Here is a 17,147-nt window from a genome sequence, read left to right on the forward strand (position 1 = left end):
ACATGATAGAAAGAGAGAAGTGACACCTGAAAATTGTCCTCTGACCTCCACATGCTCACTGTAGTACATACAGGTTCATACACACACACACACACACACACACACACACACACACACACACACGTAAATATAATTTTTAAATTTTTAGTACAATGCCCTGGCCATTTTAGAGTTCACTTAAGAGCTCAGAAGCTTCAGGCTTGTTCTAACAAGCTAACGGGAGGAGCCACAAGAAACAGCCTCACATTATAGCCTTCAGAGGGGGAGAGGAAGATTTGTAAGATGATCTACAAATAACTGTCCCATTCTTTCTAGAGGGCTCAATACAATCAACAATCAGAAGAAGATCATGGGGTTTAAGTTTTGCTTTTCAAGTACAAAAGTACACCCTCTCTAGGGTGCAAATGACCAGGACAAACTAGGACCTATGAAAATGCCATGGATCTGGAATCAAATCAAATCAGTTCTTGGCTTTTAAGGCCTTCCTAAGAAATACTAGAAAATAACCAGTAGAATGCCGTTACTTTCTTGGCACATTCGAAATGCAATGTGTCAGGAAGTTAGCCCAAGCAAGAATACATAGGTGAGTAGACTTCCATCTTTAGTTATGGTAGACGTTAGGCTAGCCTTGGAGCCAGATTAGAAGGTATATGCTGTGGGTCATGACTTCAGTTATACACAAGTGTTGCCCTTCATCATCTCTGCAATATGCTTGGTATTAGCCTTGTCTGACACCCAGGTCATTACTAGTTTGAAAATGGCTCTCACCTGGCATGGTAGACTGTAGTTCATTCATAAGGGATTATCGTTATTTTCATTCTGAATTCATTTCCACTCATTGCTAATTTGAAATGCTGTGTCAAATAGCTACCCTGAAAGAACAGACATGGAGCCTTCCCCCTGTGTCTTACCTGTGTTATCTCTGGCTACCAGGCCCTTAGGAAAATCCCCTGGAGTTGGGGAAGTCCTGCTGTCCCATTTCACCATGTCAAGGCTGTTGCAATATTCCCATCTTTTCTGTTGAAGCTCCTGTAGCCAGTAAGTCATGAGCTCGCGATTAGGAGCCTAGAATGAGGGAAGGGAAACCTTGTTATAGCCACGAGTAGCATAAAGAGCTAAAAAGCATCTGTGTACAAACTGTACATATGGAAGAGAACAGCATTAAGAAGAGAACAACTTGGTTGCCCAAGAGAATACGATGGCAAAGCCTTACTGCTGGAAAACTTGCCACACACTTCAGATACAGAACACAGAGAAACAAAGTTGAATTGAGCGCAAGCATCCTTCCTGTTATCTAGCTTTCAGATTGCTAAGCTAGGCTGCTAGGGGAGAAAGCCAACAGCAGTATTACAGATGTGAACCCCGAGAAGTACAACACCAACCACAATATGTGAACTGCTGCAAGGTTGGCACGATTATGATGGGAGGAATTATAGAGGTCTGAAAGAAAATGGCCCCCAAAGAGTGGTACTATTAGGAGGTGTGGCTTTATTGGAGTGGGTGTGGCCTTGTTGGAAGACGTAAGTCACCATGGAGGCAGGCTTTGGGATCTCGTATATGCTCAAGCAACACCCAGTGTCTCAGATTACTTCCTGTTGCCTGCAAGATGTAGAATTCTTCAGCACCATGTCTGCCTGCATGCCACCATACTCCCAGCCACCATGTCGCACCATGATGATAATGGACTAAACCTCTGAAATCATAAGTCACTACCTCAATTAAATGCTTTCCTTTATAAGAGCTGTCATGGTCATGGTGTCTCTATAATAGAGACTCTAACCAAGATAGTAACCAAACACTCTTTGTTAGGATTTGAAGCCTGCTCCATAAGAGGGAAGCCATGCCTAGTACAATAAACCTAGTCAAGAGCCTCTGGCAGAGGCAGGCACAGGCCCTAGAAAGAAACCTTCTACTATTGTTTTGCCTGGAGTCCTGAGTTTGAACCCACATAAAGTTGGAAGCAATTCCCATAATTTGTTCTCTGACTTCCACATTGCACCACTGCACAGAGCGCTCTCACATACATCATGAGTTCACAGATGCACAATAGCACTTTAGATACACAGATACAGACAGACAGACAGACAGACAGACAGACAGAGGAAGACTTCAGTCACAGACAAGCAGCTCTTGCTTCATGACTGATCCGCGCAAACAGCAATTCTAATGAAAGATTTTAGCCTAATGGATAAGAAATCGTTTTTAAGTCTAAGATTAGAAAGTGATGAGATAGAACACTTTCCTCCAAGATTTTTGGAAAGGATGGGCAAGCCCCTGCTCTTTTACTCTAAACCTATTTGCTAAAAATTCACCTCAAGAAACCCAATTTAAGTATAAGTATGGATGGTAAACTTATGGATGGTGTGGTTGCCAAACAAGTCACATTAACTCTGCCACCATCCAGAGTATAAAGAGAAAGCTGCACATTGTAAACAAGGTGTTACACCTTTAAGATGGGTGTTAGTCACTTACTCAGTTTCTGAAACAGGGCTCTCTATGTAGCCCAGGTTGGTCTTGAACTTATTATGACCACTGCCCTTCACTCTCCTAAATTCTGAAATTACAGGTATGCCCACTGTACTCAGTTTAGAATGTAATGTTTTATCTTGTAGTGTGGTGTACTGACAAAGGTATAATGCAACCACAATTTTCATAAACTGCGGTGTACACACACAATTCCTTATGAAGTCACACGTACAACCATTGGGTGACACTACAGCCTCACTTCTCATACATGCCCAGGAGTAAGAACTACAGTCACCCAAAAGCTTGTATGTGAACATTCATAGAGCTTTATTCACAGCTGCTAAAAACTGTCAGCAAGCCAAAGTATACACCATCTGGTGGATGGATAAACAGACTGTGGCATATCCACACAACAAAAGGAACAAACTATGGACTCAGAAAACATATGAATATCATAAGCATACTGCTAAGTGAAAGAAGTCACATCACAAAGGTAACATATTATATGTCTCCAAACAATCGAAAAGGGCAAACTTACAAGGACATAAGCAAACCCCAAATGTGGGATTTCTAGGCTTGAGGGTGAAACAGGAATTGACAAAAAGAGGCAAAACCAGAGAAACAGGGATGATGGAATTATCCCTATTATAACCATTATGGTAATCATGATTCTATGCACTGATCCAAACCCATAGAACTGTATACCCAAAGAGTGGATTTCACTCTGTAATATAAGTACCTTAAAAAGAAAGAAAGAAAGAAAGAAAAATAAAAGATCAACCAAGAGTTGAGGGGGTGGATCAGTGGGTAAAAGTTCTTACTTCATTAATATGAGGACCTGAGTTCAAAACTCTAGAACCCATGTAAAACTCCAGGAATAGTCATTTATAACTGCCCGTAACCCTAGTGGCATGACAGTAGGGACAGGAAACCAGGAGAGACCTGTCTTCTCAAGTGAATCAGTTCGAGTGCAATAGAGAAGGACATTCAATGTCCTCCTCTGGTACATGTACAAGCATGTGACCCACATACACCACAGACATGAATATACTACACATTACACATATATATGTGCATATACAATGAACCAAGGTACAAGGGACCCAAACTATGAACCACTGCAAATAGACAATGTTGGTCACAAAGCTTCAGGCTGACGCCATGCAAGAAGAAAAATGTTATGCCACCATGGTGGGAACTTTGCTGGCATACAACATGGTGTGCAAACTTCGGACACAGGGAATGCATGCCTGACAGCACATAACAGGTCTAGATGACAAACTGCTGCTATCTAGACCAATCTGTGGCACTAAGACTCTGGTCTGGGCTCTTCCGTGCTAACATCTGCACACCTGGCCCAAGGTAAAGAAAACAGTGTACTACAGATAGATGTCTGAGAATTATGGAAAATGCTTTCAACTATCAGCCAAGCTTTCAATTCATCCACTCATTCAACAGCTTTTTACTGAGCACCTGTTAGCTATACGGACCTGGCCCATTAGGAAGAAAACAAATCATTGTTTTTACCAGAGGTTGAGAGCTATGAAAAAGGCCCAGGTAATAGCTCTGCAGAAGGACCCCTAGGCAAGCAGCAATGTAAAGTGAGGGGAAAGAGAGTCAAAGATTAGGACAGATCCCCTAAAGGCTTGAGAGCTTCAGAATACATTGCCTTAAAGAGTTCTGACTATTGTGATAAAATACCATGACCAAAGGCAATGTGGGAGGAAAGAACTTTCAGCTTACATTTTCTGATCACAGCCCATCACTGAAGAAAGACAGGGCAGGAACCTAGAGGCAGGGATGAAGCAGAGGCCATGGAGGGGTACTGCTTACTGTCTTGCTCAGCCAGCTTTCTTAAAGAACTCGGGACTGCCACCCTAGGGGTGGTACTGTCCACAGAGGGCTGGAGCCTCTCACATTAATCATCAATCAATAAAATGCACAACAAGCTTTCCCACTGGCCATTCTAGCAGGGGAATTGTCTTTCTAGTTTTATGTCAGCTTGATGCACATAGACCTCGAGCTAGCCCAGCAGCAGCCTACTGCCTGTCTTCTCCAGTTCACCCAAACTCTAAGATGTCAGTTTCTGCAGCATCTACTGCAGTGCCAGGTAGAGAGCAGGAGACGTACTAGGTGATGGAACAAATGAACAACAAAGCCGGAGGTGTGCTAGAAACTTGGTCTGGAAGGGAATACTTACATCATCCTGAAGGACAAGGGAGAAGAAGGGACACCAGGCGGAGGGGCATCTGCAAAAGCCTACAGGCAGAGCAGCAGAGGTAGCAGACAGGGGAGGCAGCTTGGTAAGGCCCAGGCCAGGTCACTAACTCGCTCACTCATTCATTCCTCACTCGCTCACTTCTCACTCATTCATTCACAGAGTTCCTTGCTGTGGAATAATCCTTCTGTACACTGTGACTATGTATTACTCTCACTGGTTAATAAAGAACTGTCTGACCAGCAGCCAGGCAGGAAGTACAGAAGGGACAACCAAACTAAGGATGCTGGGATGAAGAAGGGTGGTGTCAGAGAATGAGTCGCCAGACAGATAAAGAGGAAGCAAGACATGCTGGAGAAATAAAGACATGAGCTTTGGGGCAGGACATAGTTAAATAGAAATGGGTTAATTTAAGTTGTAAGAGTTAGTAATAAGCCCGAACTATTGGCTGAGCATTTATAAGTAATATTATGCCTCGGTGTGGTTACTTGATAGTGGCTAGTAGGAAAGAAACAACCACCAACACTTCCTAGAAAGGTGGAACATGGAACTTAGCAGAAGCAATGGCAACATTAGTCAACACATTGCTGGTGAAAATGGGGTGTGTGTGCTAGAGAATAATCTTGGGGAGGAGAAGGAAATCAATTCATCAGACCAGAGCTGAGGCAGAGCCTAGGGTCTGAGTGGCAAGCTGGTTGCAGGCTGGATGGCGAGGGCTGGGCCTGACCATGGGACAAAACCAAGAAAACACAAGTATCTTTATGGGAGACAGAAAGGAGCTACAGAGCAAGTCAGCTACTATGAGACTGAACTGTGGCCAGAGTCAGAGCCTAATGCCCCCTAGTCCTTTCCCCTCAGGATCTAGAAGGGATGAGACTTGCCTAGGTCACACAGTGAGGCAAGTACAGTGTCAGCTCTAAGACCCCATGTCACTCCAACTGATAGGCATGACTTAGGGGTTGCGGTAGTTTGAACACAATTGGCTTCCATAAGGGAATGGCACTATTAGGAGGTATGGCTTTGTTGGAGGTAGTATATCCCTATGGAAGTGGGCTTTAAGGTTTCAGATATGCTTAAGCCATGCTCAGAGTCTGAGACCACTTCCTGTTGGCTGCTTGTCATGAAGTAAGAACCCTTTGCTCCTTCTACAGTACCATGTCTGCCTGCATGCTGCCTTGCTTCTTGCCATGATGTTAATGGACTATTGCCATGATGTTAATGGACTAATCTGCTGAACTGTAAGCCATCCATTAAATGCTTTCCTTTTAAAGAGTTGCCATTGTCATGGAGTCTCTTCACAGCAACAGAAACCCCAGCTAAGACAGAGTTATATGGAGAGTGACCCGGCCCTCCTACTGCTCCCTGACTGCCCACCTCTCTATGACTACTCTGGCTCTGGACAGACACCTGCCTGACTTTCCTCCTCTGGCCTGCACTCCTACTGTGACTGGATCCGGCCTTACACGCACTAGTTGCTCAGCACACTTGGGATACACCTGCGGATAGAGACCCTTCACTGACCTCTTTAGTATCCCCATGGGAAATCTGCTTTTCCTCAAGAAAACCTTTTCTTCAGTCTCTGAAGAGTGAAATATAACTAGGAACAATTAGAAACACACCAGTCATCTCTCATTGAAGTCCTGGGGCAAAAGACCTTTACATTCCTTTGTGTCTGGCATATTATCAGGCTGCAGAAATCTGGCCAATCAGGCATCAAAACTACCTTGAGGCAGTGATTATCAAGGATTTGCTGACTTTTTAAAAGAAATGTAGAAATTAGGGCCAGGGAGATGGTTCAGGGGTAAAGGGCATGCTGTGTAAGCAAGAGAACCAGGGTTTGGGTCTCCAGAACCCATGTAAAATCCATGTAGAGTGTGGCAGCTGCTATAATCCCAGCACTTGGGAGGCAGAGAGACAGAATCTTTTGCCAGAGAAGATTGGCTCGCCAGACCAGCTGGAATCTGTTGAGTTCAGGGCTCAGTGAGACATCCTGCCTCAATAAACAAAACAGAGTGATCAAGGAAGACAACTGGAGTGGATGTGAAGTGAGAGGTAGACACAGATGAGGACTGTGTGGGCGCAATCCTCACATGGGAGCCAACTAATGCCTCTAAGAGCTGTGATATAAAATTCCCGTTCTGAGAACAGAGCCTGGCATTTAGTCGTGGAGGAACTGCTCTTGACAGCTGCCTACCAAGTGCCGTATGATGCTCCAGCTGTGCGTGAGCCATGACAGCATCAAGTCCAGGAGCCTACTCACTCATGGATGAGTCAGGCCCTGGCCCTTTGTTCCTTCTTTTGGACCCCGAGGACTGCTCTCTCTCCAACTTAGCCGGCTTTCAATGCAGTGCTCAAAATAATAGTACAACAAGTCATTTAACCCCAAAGTTGTTGGTTTCATCAGAAATTTCCTTTTTTAATTAAAAACAAAAAGGGAAGTTTCAAAAGAATTTACTGGCCACCTTACATGTTGGCAGTCCAGATACAATGTATGTTGTATAAAACAGAAGCTTATTGGTCCTTTTGCCTGTCGTAGACTTTTATATCTGTGACTGCAAACCTTTTCAGTAGACCTAACATTACTGGGGAGCTTGGTGGTGACTTAGCAGTGAAGGCAGAGAGCTGGGCTTCACCAGCTAGCACAGTCTCCATTATGACTGCCTCGCCTCAGTTGTTCACTCCATGGGACTCCAGCCCTCCAGTCCAGAATGTTCATCTACCAAAACCAGTACAGGGGCTGGGGAGATGGTTCTTTGGGAAAGTACTTGCTTTTTAAGTATGACAGCCTGAGTTTGATCCCCAGAATCCACATTACAAAAGAGAGGAAGGAAAAGAAAAAGGGGGAAGCAGCAGTTGCAGGGCGACAGGGCAGCACGTTTGTAAACCCAGTGCTGGGGAGGCAGAGCAAAGAGATCCCTGAGGCTTGCCAGTCTACCCTACTTCAGGCCAAGGAGAAACCTGGTCTCAAAAACCAACACACACACACACACACACACACACACACACACACACACACACACTACAAAACCAAACAAATAAGCAAACAAAAGAAAAGGTGGAAAGTACCCAGGAACAACAGCCAATATTGGCCTCTGTATGAATACACACACACATACCCTCCTGACGATGTGGTGCCAATGTCTGTTTCTCTTCCCCCCCCCATACACACATACTCATACTCACTCAGTACATTTAGAAACCATAATACTTCTCTGACCCTTGACTCCATTCCTAGGAATTGATTCCAAGCACTGCCAAACATGAAAAGGCGACAATGGCATGTGCATTAGAGATTGACAAGGACCACATCCTAGCAGTCAGCATTAGGGACACAGACCTTAGGGAGACCCCTTGATTCCTGTTGCCAAGTCACTCGGAAGGCAAATATTTTCTTCAACCCAGCAAATAATGAGGCACATGTTTATCACAGCCAACATAAAATGCCCAGCTGTTTGGAGATAAGACAAAAGACAGATTTTTTTTTAGCATGTTAATCCACTGTCTTCTCAGATTGTTGACTTTATAAATAAAGCAGTTTTAAATTAAAAGAAAAAGGAAATACAGCTATATAACTGAGACATCCTTCATTCTATGGTTCGAAAAAAAAAAAACTAGTCCAAGTTCAAAGCATGACAAAGAGATGATAAAATTCACCTTAAGTTCAGTCTGAAACAATGGGGATGGAACTGTCCTACCACAGTAAAGCATGTTATAAAGCCATAATAATTAAAACAAGAGTATATACTATTAGCAAATCAAAATACATGGTTAAGTATGTAAAAGAATACCTAACTAACATTTCAAATCAAGCCACTGGACAAAGAATTAACTATAGAATGATGGCACTGACAAACATCTGGAAAGAAATAAAATCACCATGAATTATGACTTACATGAGAAACCTGTCTCAGCGGAGACTTACCTCAAATTTGATTTAAGATTTAATAAACTGAACAAAAGTCATTAGATGAACGAGATAGTGAACATGACAAATTAATGAATGGCATAAATCCCACTGTTACAAGAAAATGTCTACGTAAGTAAGATTGTCCCATTCTGCCTCTTGAGGCAAGAGATACTGAGATTCCTACTGCATTTTTAAGGACATGAAGGAATGGTTGGGCTTACAGAGCCACATAGCAGGGCAGAAATTCATGGGAAAGGGTTTGGCGGAAATCCCGGACAGCAAACAGTGAGGTTGGATCCTGGAGCACGATCCTACCCAGATGGGAGCTGTGGTGCAGGGCCTAAGAAAAACAAGCCACTCCCTTAGGACTGAGCCCTGAAGTGACAGCAAGAAGGACAGGTTTCAAATGGCAAGCCATGAGCTGCTTCTCCCCCACAACAACTCTAGGGGGCCGGCTCCAGCCTGACAGTTACAGGGGTGAGTCTCCCCACTAGCAACATGGAAGAAATGTCCTCACATTTCTGTTTTCTTGGAACAGAAAGTCTTTCTAAAGCTACACTGTAAGCAAGCAAAGAAAATGTCTATGTGACTAAAACTACTAGAAATAAAATGAAAAGCAATGAGAAACCATGAAGAAGCCTGAAGATCTTCCAAGTCTGAGCCTGGAATCTATATGTGGAGTCTAGGACTATCACAGCTCTGCAAGAATCTGCAGGGCAAGACCTAGAAAAGACCTCATTCTTCTGTATCTTTATAAAAGTACACTTGAATCCCCCCTCCTTGGGACAGGGTCTCATTGTGAAGCCCTAGCAGCTGCAAAACTCTCTACACAGGCCAGCCTGGACTCAAACTTAGAGATCCACTTACCTCTGCCTACCAAGTGCTTAGCCTAAAGGACATTTTAGTTCAGTTTTTAAAGATGTATTTTGTGTTGCATGTGTCTGGTGACTGTGGAGGTCAGAAGAGTGTGTTAAGAGCCCCCGGAACTGGAGTTACATGGTTGTGAGCTGCCATGCGTGTGCTGGGAACCAAACTCAGTTCTCTGTGAAAGCAACAAGTGCTCTTAACCACTAAGCCATCTCTCTGTACCCAAATTCAGACTTTAATGCCAAGTAAGAATTACAACACACACATAACTTCCGTGAAGAATTTGGAAAACAAAGAAAACAGAGTGAACATCACCATATCAATGGAAACCTTGATGTACATATCTCTCAACATTTTTCTACCCACAAATATATCATCATTTTTCTTTAAAAAACTGAAATGAAGTATAGGCTTTCTAGGCAGCCATATTTGCATGCTAGTAAACAATTATTAGGCACTGAACTTTTGTCTACACAGTCATTTAACCCTCACAATATGGTATGGGAGAATTGTCTGTATTCTGTCAATCATGTTTTAAATAAATGCTGATTGGCTAGGCAGGAAGTATAGGCGGGTCAACCAGACAGGAAGTAGAGGTGGAGTGATGAGAACAGGAGTATTCTGGGAAGGAGGAAGCCCATTCCTCCCAGTCCAGCCCAGATCACCGAAGAAGCAAGATGTGACCTGCCCCGCTGAGAAAGGTACCGAGCCATGTGGCTAACATAGATAAGAATAATTGGTTAATATAAGCTACAAAAGCTAGTAAGTAGCCTGAGCTAATGGGCCAATCAGTTTTATAACTTATAGAGATCTCTATGTGATTTTCTCTGGGACTAAGTGGCTAGGGGACCAGGTGGGACAGAAACCCCAACAAGTAGACCCTCATGTTACAACAATATTCTCCTCAAACAGAATCACTTGCCTACACATGGAACCTAAGCACCTGAGTTCACATCTCTGCTCTTCCACCAGATAGCTGGGTGAGGCAAGCACCTCATTTACCCAAGCCTTGGATGCGCCTTCGGGAAATGGATGTCACACCAGGATGCTGCTCCAGGCTGGTGGTCTCAGTTGACAGGCGCTATACTCAGTTTCTAAGGCATTGTGCTTACCTAGCTCTCACAGCCAGCTTCATGGGTAAGTCTGCATGCCTACCCCCGAAGGAAGACTAGAGTATGCCCAAGACAAATGCCTTTCTCAGTACCTCAGCAGGAAACAGAAGTTCCTCTATGGCTTTTCCCAAATGCTGAAAGGCTGATGACCTCACATAACACTGCAGATCAATCTAAAACCCCACGAGGGTGCTGGTGTCAGGGGCACACCAGAGGCCATGCATGCTCACACTCATTAGTGCGCAGGGCTTCAATTCTGAGGCACCAGTGTGGTCCCCCAAGACTGAGAGAGCAAGACTATCAACCAGTCCATAATGCGCTGTCACTGGATGTTCACACCAATTCTACTCTAAAAACAGTGTTTAGAAATAAAAAGCAGTAGGGATGTTAAGAGTGCTTGTTGTTCTTAGAGAAGACATGAGTTCGAGTCCCAGCACCCACATGGCAGCACAAAGTCATTCATAACTCCAGCTCTAGGGAATCCAACACCCTCTTCTGACATCTGAGGGCACCAGGCATGTATGTAGGACACAGATATACAAGCAGGCAAAATACTCATACTCATAAAATAAAGTAAACAAATGTTTAAAAATAAAATAGGAAGAAACGGCAAGCAGTAAGCAATCACGAGGCCACATTTAAACAGACACAGAAAAGATACAGTAGCTTCCATGCAGAGCAGGCCCGCCAGGTCTGCTGTCCTTGGACTGATGCCCTGACCAAGCTCTCAAACTCATTCTATGCAGGCCTCTGCAGCAGGCCCTCTGACTGCACAGCTATCTCTAGTCTTTGCTTTCCAAATCCTCTTCTGACCCCTAGTCAATGAAGTTATACCCACCCCATGTCTAAAACCCTTGAATGTTTTCAAATGCCAAGTCATCTGGCTGGGTATAGGGCCCACAGTGCCACCCTCCACAGGACCACGACCTTCCTCTCACACAACAGAAGAACAAGGCCAGTTCTGCTGCACTATACTCCCCACCCCCCACCTAACTACCTCCAGAGATATTCATCTATGAGGCCAGCCACATCCCTGCAGAGTCATTATTCCTTTCTCCAATGTGCTATATGTGATGACGGCTTTGGATCTGCTTAAGAGATTGGACTCTGGCTTCCTTCCTGTGTGGGAGGGGTGTCAAGTCCCACCATATTTATAAACCATAATAGCAGAGCCAACAGTAACACAGGAGCCCATAGACAGGAGAACACACATACAGATAGGTTAAGTTTGCATACCCCGTAAGAAGCTGCATAAACCACATGGAAGGTTTTACCCACAGTTCCTAAAAGTTGTTCTTCTTCCTTCCTTCCTTCCTTCCTTCCTTCCTTCCTTCCTTCCTTCCTTCCTTCCTTCCTTCCTTCCTTTCTTCAGCTTTTTGAGATAGGGTTTCTCTGTATAACAGCTCTGGCTGTCCTGGAACTTGCTTTGTATGCTTTGTAGATCAGACTGACCTTGAACTCAGAGGAATCTGCCTGATTCTACCTCTGGAGTGTTGGAATTAAAGGGTGTGCCACCATCACCCAGCTCAATTCTTAAACTATGGAAAGGAAGGATATACTTATTTCTAAGGAATTCTAAGGTACTTTGCCCATAAGCAATAAAAATTGTACATAGTCTGATAATATAAAACAAAGTTCAGGTGGAGGGCAGACTACAACCCAAATCTAACAAACTTTAGTTTCAAATTTTCCTTTTGAGTGTTTCAAAATCATGCATGAGTCTGGAGACAATCTCAAAGGATTATACTTTATACTAATGGAAAAAGGTGTGTTTTTTCTTTGGAAGATTTTTTGAAATCTTCTATTTGAGTCCAATTGAGCCTCCTGCTCCTCAGAAGACAGAGTGCAATTTCACAAACTCTGTGCCAACTAGGGAACACGGTAAATTCTCATTCATTGAGTCTTTAAACTGCTAATTAAAATCGGCATTTTCATATATCTTAGAAAAATACCATGGGAACTCCAACCCAATTCCTTTCTGAGGGCTGGATGGTTCCTGCGCTTTTCACCTGGTGGGTGGCCAGCTGGTGAGCTCCGCCATCTCTAGCGCTGGTGAGCTCCGCCATCTCTAGCGCTGGTGAGCTCCGCCATCTCTAGCGCTGGTGAGCGCCGCCATCTCTAGCACCTGAGCAGTTCACTTTTAAAAGCAAACACGTGTGCTCGCTTGGGCAGCACATTTACTGAAACTGGACGGACACAGAGAGGATTACTGTGGACCTGTGAAAGGATGACTAAATCAATCTGTGCGGATTCCATATTTTACAAAAAAGCCATTTCTTAATTCCACAACAGATGCAGTGTAGAGGTCTACACTGGTCATCCCAACATTCAGTCAAACTGCTGGGAGTTTGAGGCCAATGTGGACTACACAGTGGGTTTCAGGCCAGCCTGGGCTACAGTGGGACCCTGCTGTGAGAAGGAAAGGCCAAGTGCTGGTGATGGACTTTGAGTAAGGTCCATGAACAGATCAGAGAAGATCTAGAAAGTACAAAGGCATGGGAGCAGCAGACATGACCGGCCTGTGAGGGACTGACCGAACCGTAGTCTCAGCCTAGACTGACCACATAGGCAAGGTTCATCAGGACGCAGGCAAGAAGGACAAGGCCACTCTCTGGGCCTGCTCTTCCTCTCAGGAAATGGTGAAGTCTGCTAAATGCTTTCTGTTTTAGAGAATGGGAGCACTGGAGGCCTTCCAGTGACCAGAGAGCTACATTCCAATGGCTCTGCCACAGCAAGGACCAGGACAAATAAGGCCTCAGTTAGGGGCCGGCCAGACAGCTCTGCACCAACACTGCCTCCACCTAGAGCATAGAAACCCAGAATGCAAAGTTAATTGCGGCTACAAACCACAGAGTGCGAACCTGAGAGTAAAGGGCTCACACTTCACTGGTTTCCACCCACACAGTTCTGTTATTTCTGTTCTACCGTCAGAGAGTAGGCGACCTAAGGTCCATCCCCGGAACTCGCACAGTAGGAGAGTACCGACTCTCCAAAGTTTTCCTGTGACCTCTACGCATGCCTCATGGCCGCCATCAAACAGTACCAACAAGAACGGAGAGCAGAGGGGAGGGAAGGCGGGGATGCCCACTGGAAATGTAGGCTCTTGAGGCCCACACCGGCCCACTGAGCATGGCAGCATCTCCAGGGCAGGAATCCTACCATTGCACTCCGACAGTGCCCAGCCTTCCCCTACGCAGCCACTTCCAGAACCACTGTTCTGAGGAAGCGACATTTCTTCAAAGGATAGGAAAAGTCTTACTAGCTTGTTACCTCTGGAACAGCATCCACGTGAGGGCTGGGTAAATGGTAAAGTTCCCTTCTGAAGGAAACTCCATGGCCAAAGGCCGGCTTCCTTTGGTGAGTACTTTACAATGAAGGCCCTGAGAGGAATGAGGATGGAGACACCACTGTTTCTGTTTGCTCAGCTCCTACTGGAAATTTATAATCTATGCTGTCCATGTTCAAACTTCATGCAATTAAATGTCTTCAACTTCATGCCTTTAATCCTAGCACTTGGGAGGCAGATGGAGGCAGATCTCTGTGAGTTCAGGATTGGTCTACAGAGCCAGTTCCAGGACAGCTAGGGCTGTCACACAGAGAAACCCTGTCTCGAAACCACGCCCCACTCAAAAAAAGTCTTCAAATTATGCCCAACATAAAACAGTTACATGTACAATTGTGTGTCAATGTAAAACCATGATAGCATAAGATGAAAAATAATGTTCATTATTTTTTTCTAATAATGAACAGACACACAGAACAAGTGTTATCTAACAGCCTGACCATATGTCTGGAGATGATTTTAGTTCTAAGCCTAAGAGTGGGAATCAATTTCTTCAATGTGTTTGTTATGTGCAGGGGAAGGCCAGGTTGATCTCTGGGGGCCTTTCTAGTTCTGACTTTGGCGAAATGGGCAGAATACCACCACCACCACCAACAAAACGACCTCCTCCAGATCACAAAGCCATTAATTTAAACGACAGTGCCCTGCTCACACTCCAGTAATGATGATCTCCCTGGGGCCAGAGGTGATGGTCGACTCCAGCGGGATACCCATCATGGCCTTGCCCTCCAAGGCCAGCTGGGTAAGTGGCTGCTGCAGTCACAGTTAAAAAGTCAGGTCACCACCCCTATAAGCAGTCTTCCTGAACATCGGAGAGCTGGAAAGGGAAATAAAACTGGGCTGACTGCCTAGAAGTAATTCCTTTAATCCAAGATCAACATCCTGATAAGACTGGCCTGCTCTCCTCTAGCCAGGGAACACTCAGGCCGCAGGGCTGGCTTGGGGCAGTCTGCTGGAAGAAAGGCTGCTCTTCCCAGTGGACTGGCCCACGACAGCAGAGGAAGAAGCAGCCAATAGATTCACCTCCCAAAACCTCTTCCCCTTAGTTCCATTTCTCCACACAATCCTAGCAAAAAGTTGACCAGAATGCGGGATGAAAACCCATTAAAAAGTGCAGATTCTCGTTTTCCTGGGGACATTTCTACAAACTCTCCTCTTCCTGGGGACATTACTGCAGACCCAAGAGGTTCTAAGTCTTTGAGTAGCTCTGCAATTAGACCAGAGCCAAATTCCGCTGGTTGCTCATCTTCTCCAGGGATTTTTCTTGATGAAATTACACACAGGCTGGGGAAATGGCTCAGCGTTAGGTAAGCACTTGCTGTGCAAGCATAAGGATTCAAGTTTAGATCCTAGAACATGAGTACAAATCAGCTGTGACATGTACGCCTGCAACTCCGGTGCTGGGAGACAGACACAGGCAGATCCCAGGGATTCCCCCTCACTTACCATGGAGAACCGCCAGAGCTCCATGCAGACATTTGGTATTTACCTCCCAGAACTGGCATACGCAGACAAGTAAGGCCTCTTTCCAACGTTCTTGCAATTCTTGGATCGTAACAGGTGCAAATTACTTTTAAAACTCTAACACTATATTTTCTTAAATCAACAAAATTCTCACTGATATATTTGCATCAAGATGCACAACATTGGGCCTAGAGAGATGGCTCAGTGGTTAAGAGCACAGGCTGCTCTTCCAGAGAACTTGAGTTCAATTCCCAATACTCACATGGCAGCTCACAACCAACGGAACCTCTAATTCTAGGGGATCTGGTACTCTCTTCTGGCCTTGGCAGGCACACACGTGGTATACATACATAAATGCAGGCAAAATAGTCATACACATAAATATATTTAAAAATGATGCACAATGCTTAGAACATGATAATGCATACACGAACATTTGCTAAATAATTGTCCACTAGAAATCTTACGTTTGCCATGAAGTAAGAGCACATCACCTACCATCATAGCCACACCCACTCTCTACAGGAGAAGCTGAGGGCTCAGTGCAGTCCTTTAGCTAACAAACAGCCTGGCCATCATCTACAGGGTGCCTGGCACCCCTAAAAAGCATTAGAAACGCAGTGATGAACTACGCAAGAACCTCTTGTACTTCTGCAGAACTCAGTATAGGTGTTTCCAAGACTAGGAGAGGATCTGATATCATCAGGGGTAAACCATCTGACTCTCCAGTTCACCCAGAGTTTCTTGTGCTTATAATTAGGTCAGAAACACTGTGGTCTCCCCAGGGCCCTCTCAGCTTCTTGCCCTCTGATGGCCTCATACATACCAGTCCCAGGACAGTAGCTAAACTGAGTACGTTTGGTAGAGGGGATTTACAGAAAACTGGCTAGATGTATTGCCATTTCCCAGCTCCCCATTGCCATACTGTAGTGTAGGCTAAGAAAGCAAAGCAAACTCAGCAGAGCCATGGTCTATGAGGATTTAGGGAAGATCCTACTCAGATGTCTCTGGATAGGAGAACCCCAAATTCTTAATCAAAATCTCTTTCCCTCTCCCAGTCTGAAAATAATTTCTACAACAGCAGGGTCCTTTTCTCTCCTTTTTGGAGGAGGAAAGTTACCACTTACATTCTGCTGACTAGAGACAGGAAGGTCGCAACCAGTGGCTGATGATTAAATCCTTCAACCAAGAGAACTGTCTTCCCCTCAGATCCTTGGCCAGGTGGGAAACAGTACTAAGTACACTTGGTGCTTGTTTTAGTTAATTTTCTATTTTATAATTACCGTAACAAAATATCACAGCTAAGGCAACTTAAAAAAAGAAAGCATTTAATTTAGGGCTCAGGGTTCCAGAAGGCAGTAGAGTCCATGACAATGATGGAGGGGAGCATGGTAGCAGTCAGGCAGGCATGGCATTGGAACAGTAATTGAGAGCTTACATGTTGCATTAACAATCATGATGCAGAGAGAGCTAACTGGGAACGGCATAGGCTTTTGAAATCCCAAAGCTCACCCCTAGTTACACACCTCCTCCAACAAGGCCACACGTCTTCAACCTTTCCAAACAGTTCCACCAAGTGGGGGGTCAAGCTTTCAAATATGTGAATGAGCCTATAGGGGACACACTCATGCGAACCACCACAGTGCCCCCTCTGTTTCTCAGAAAACAGTTATCTTGGAAGCGGAAATGAACTGGCAGTGTACACAGAAGGAAAACAATGTGAAAGACCCAGTTAGTGAAGGTGGCCTTCAGGAATGTCTTGGGAGGGTA

The 17,147-nt window shown here is 44.8% G+C and overlaps 1 protein-coding gene and 1 non-coding gene across 3 annotated transcripts in view; one reads left to right on the forward strand and one right to left on the reverse strand.

Annotated features, from left to right (window-relative positions):
- Tbc1d2b (TBC1 domain family member 2B) overlaps nt 1-17,147 on the reverse strand; it is a 73,505-nt gene that overhangs the window by 47,757 nt on the left and 8,601 nt on the right. For both annotated transcript variants that reach the window (XM_048452485.3, XM_048452484.3), the window contains exon 2: nt 912-1,065. In XM_048452485.3, the coding sequence (XP_048308442.3) occupies nt 912-1,065 (154 nt within the window). The remainder of the gene's footprint in view (nt 1-911; nt 1,066-17,147) is intronic.
- LOC146894627 (U6 spliceosomal RNA) lies at nt 12,727-12,832 on the forward strand. Its single transcript, XR_015001971.1, has one exon. It is a non-coding gene; the product is annotated as a U6 spliceosomal RNA (small nuclear RNA).

This window comes from Myodes glareolus, chromosome 4 (assembly GCF_982192425.1).
Source record: "Myodes glareolus chromosome 4, mMyoGla1.1, whole genome shotgun sequence".
NCBI classification, from domain to species: domain Eukaryota; kingdom Metazoa; phylum Chordata; class Mammalia; order Rodentia; family Cricetidae; genus Myodes; species Myodes glareolus.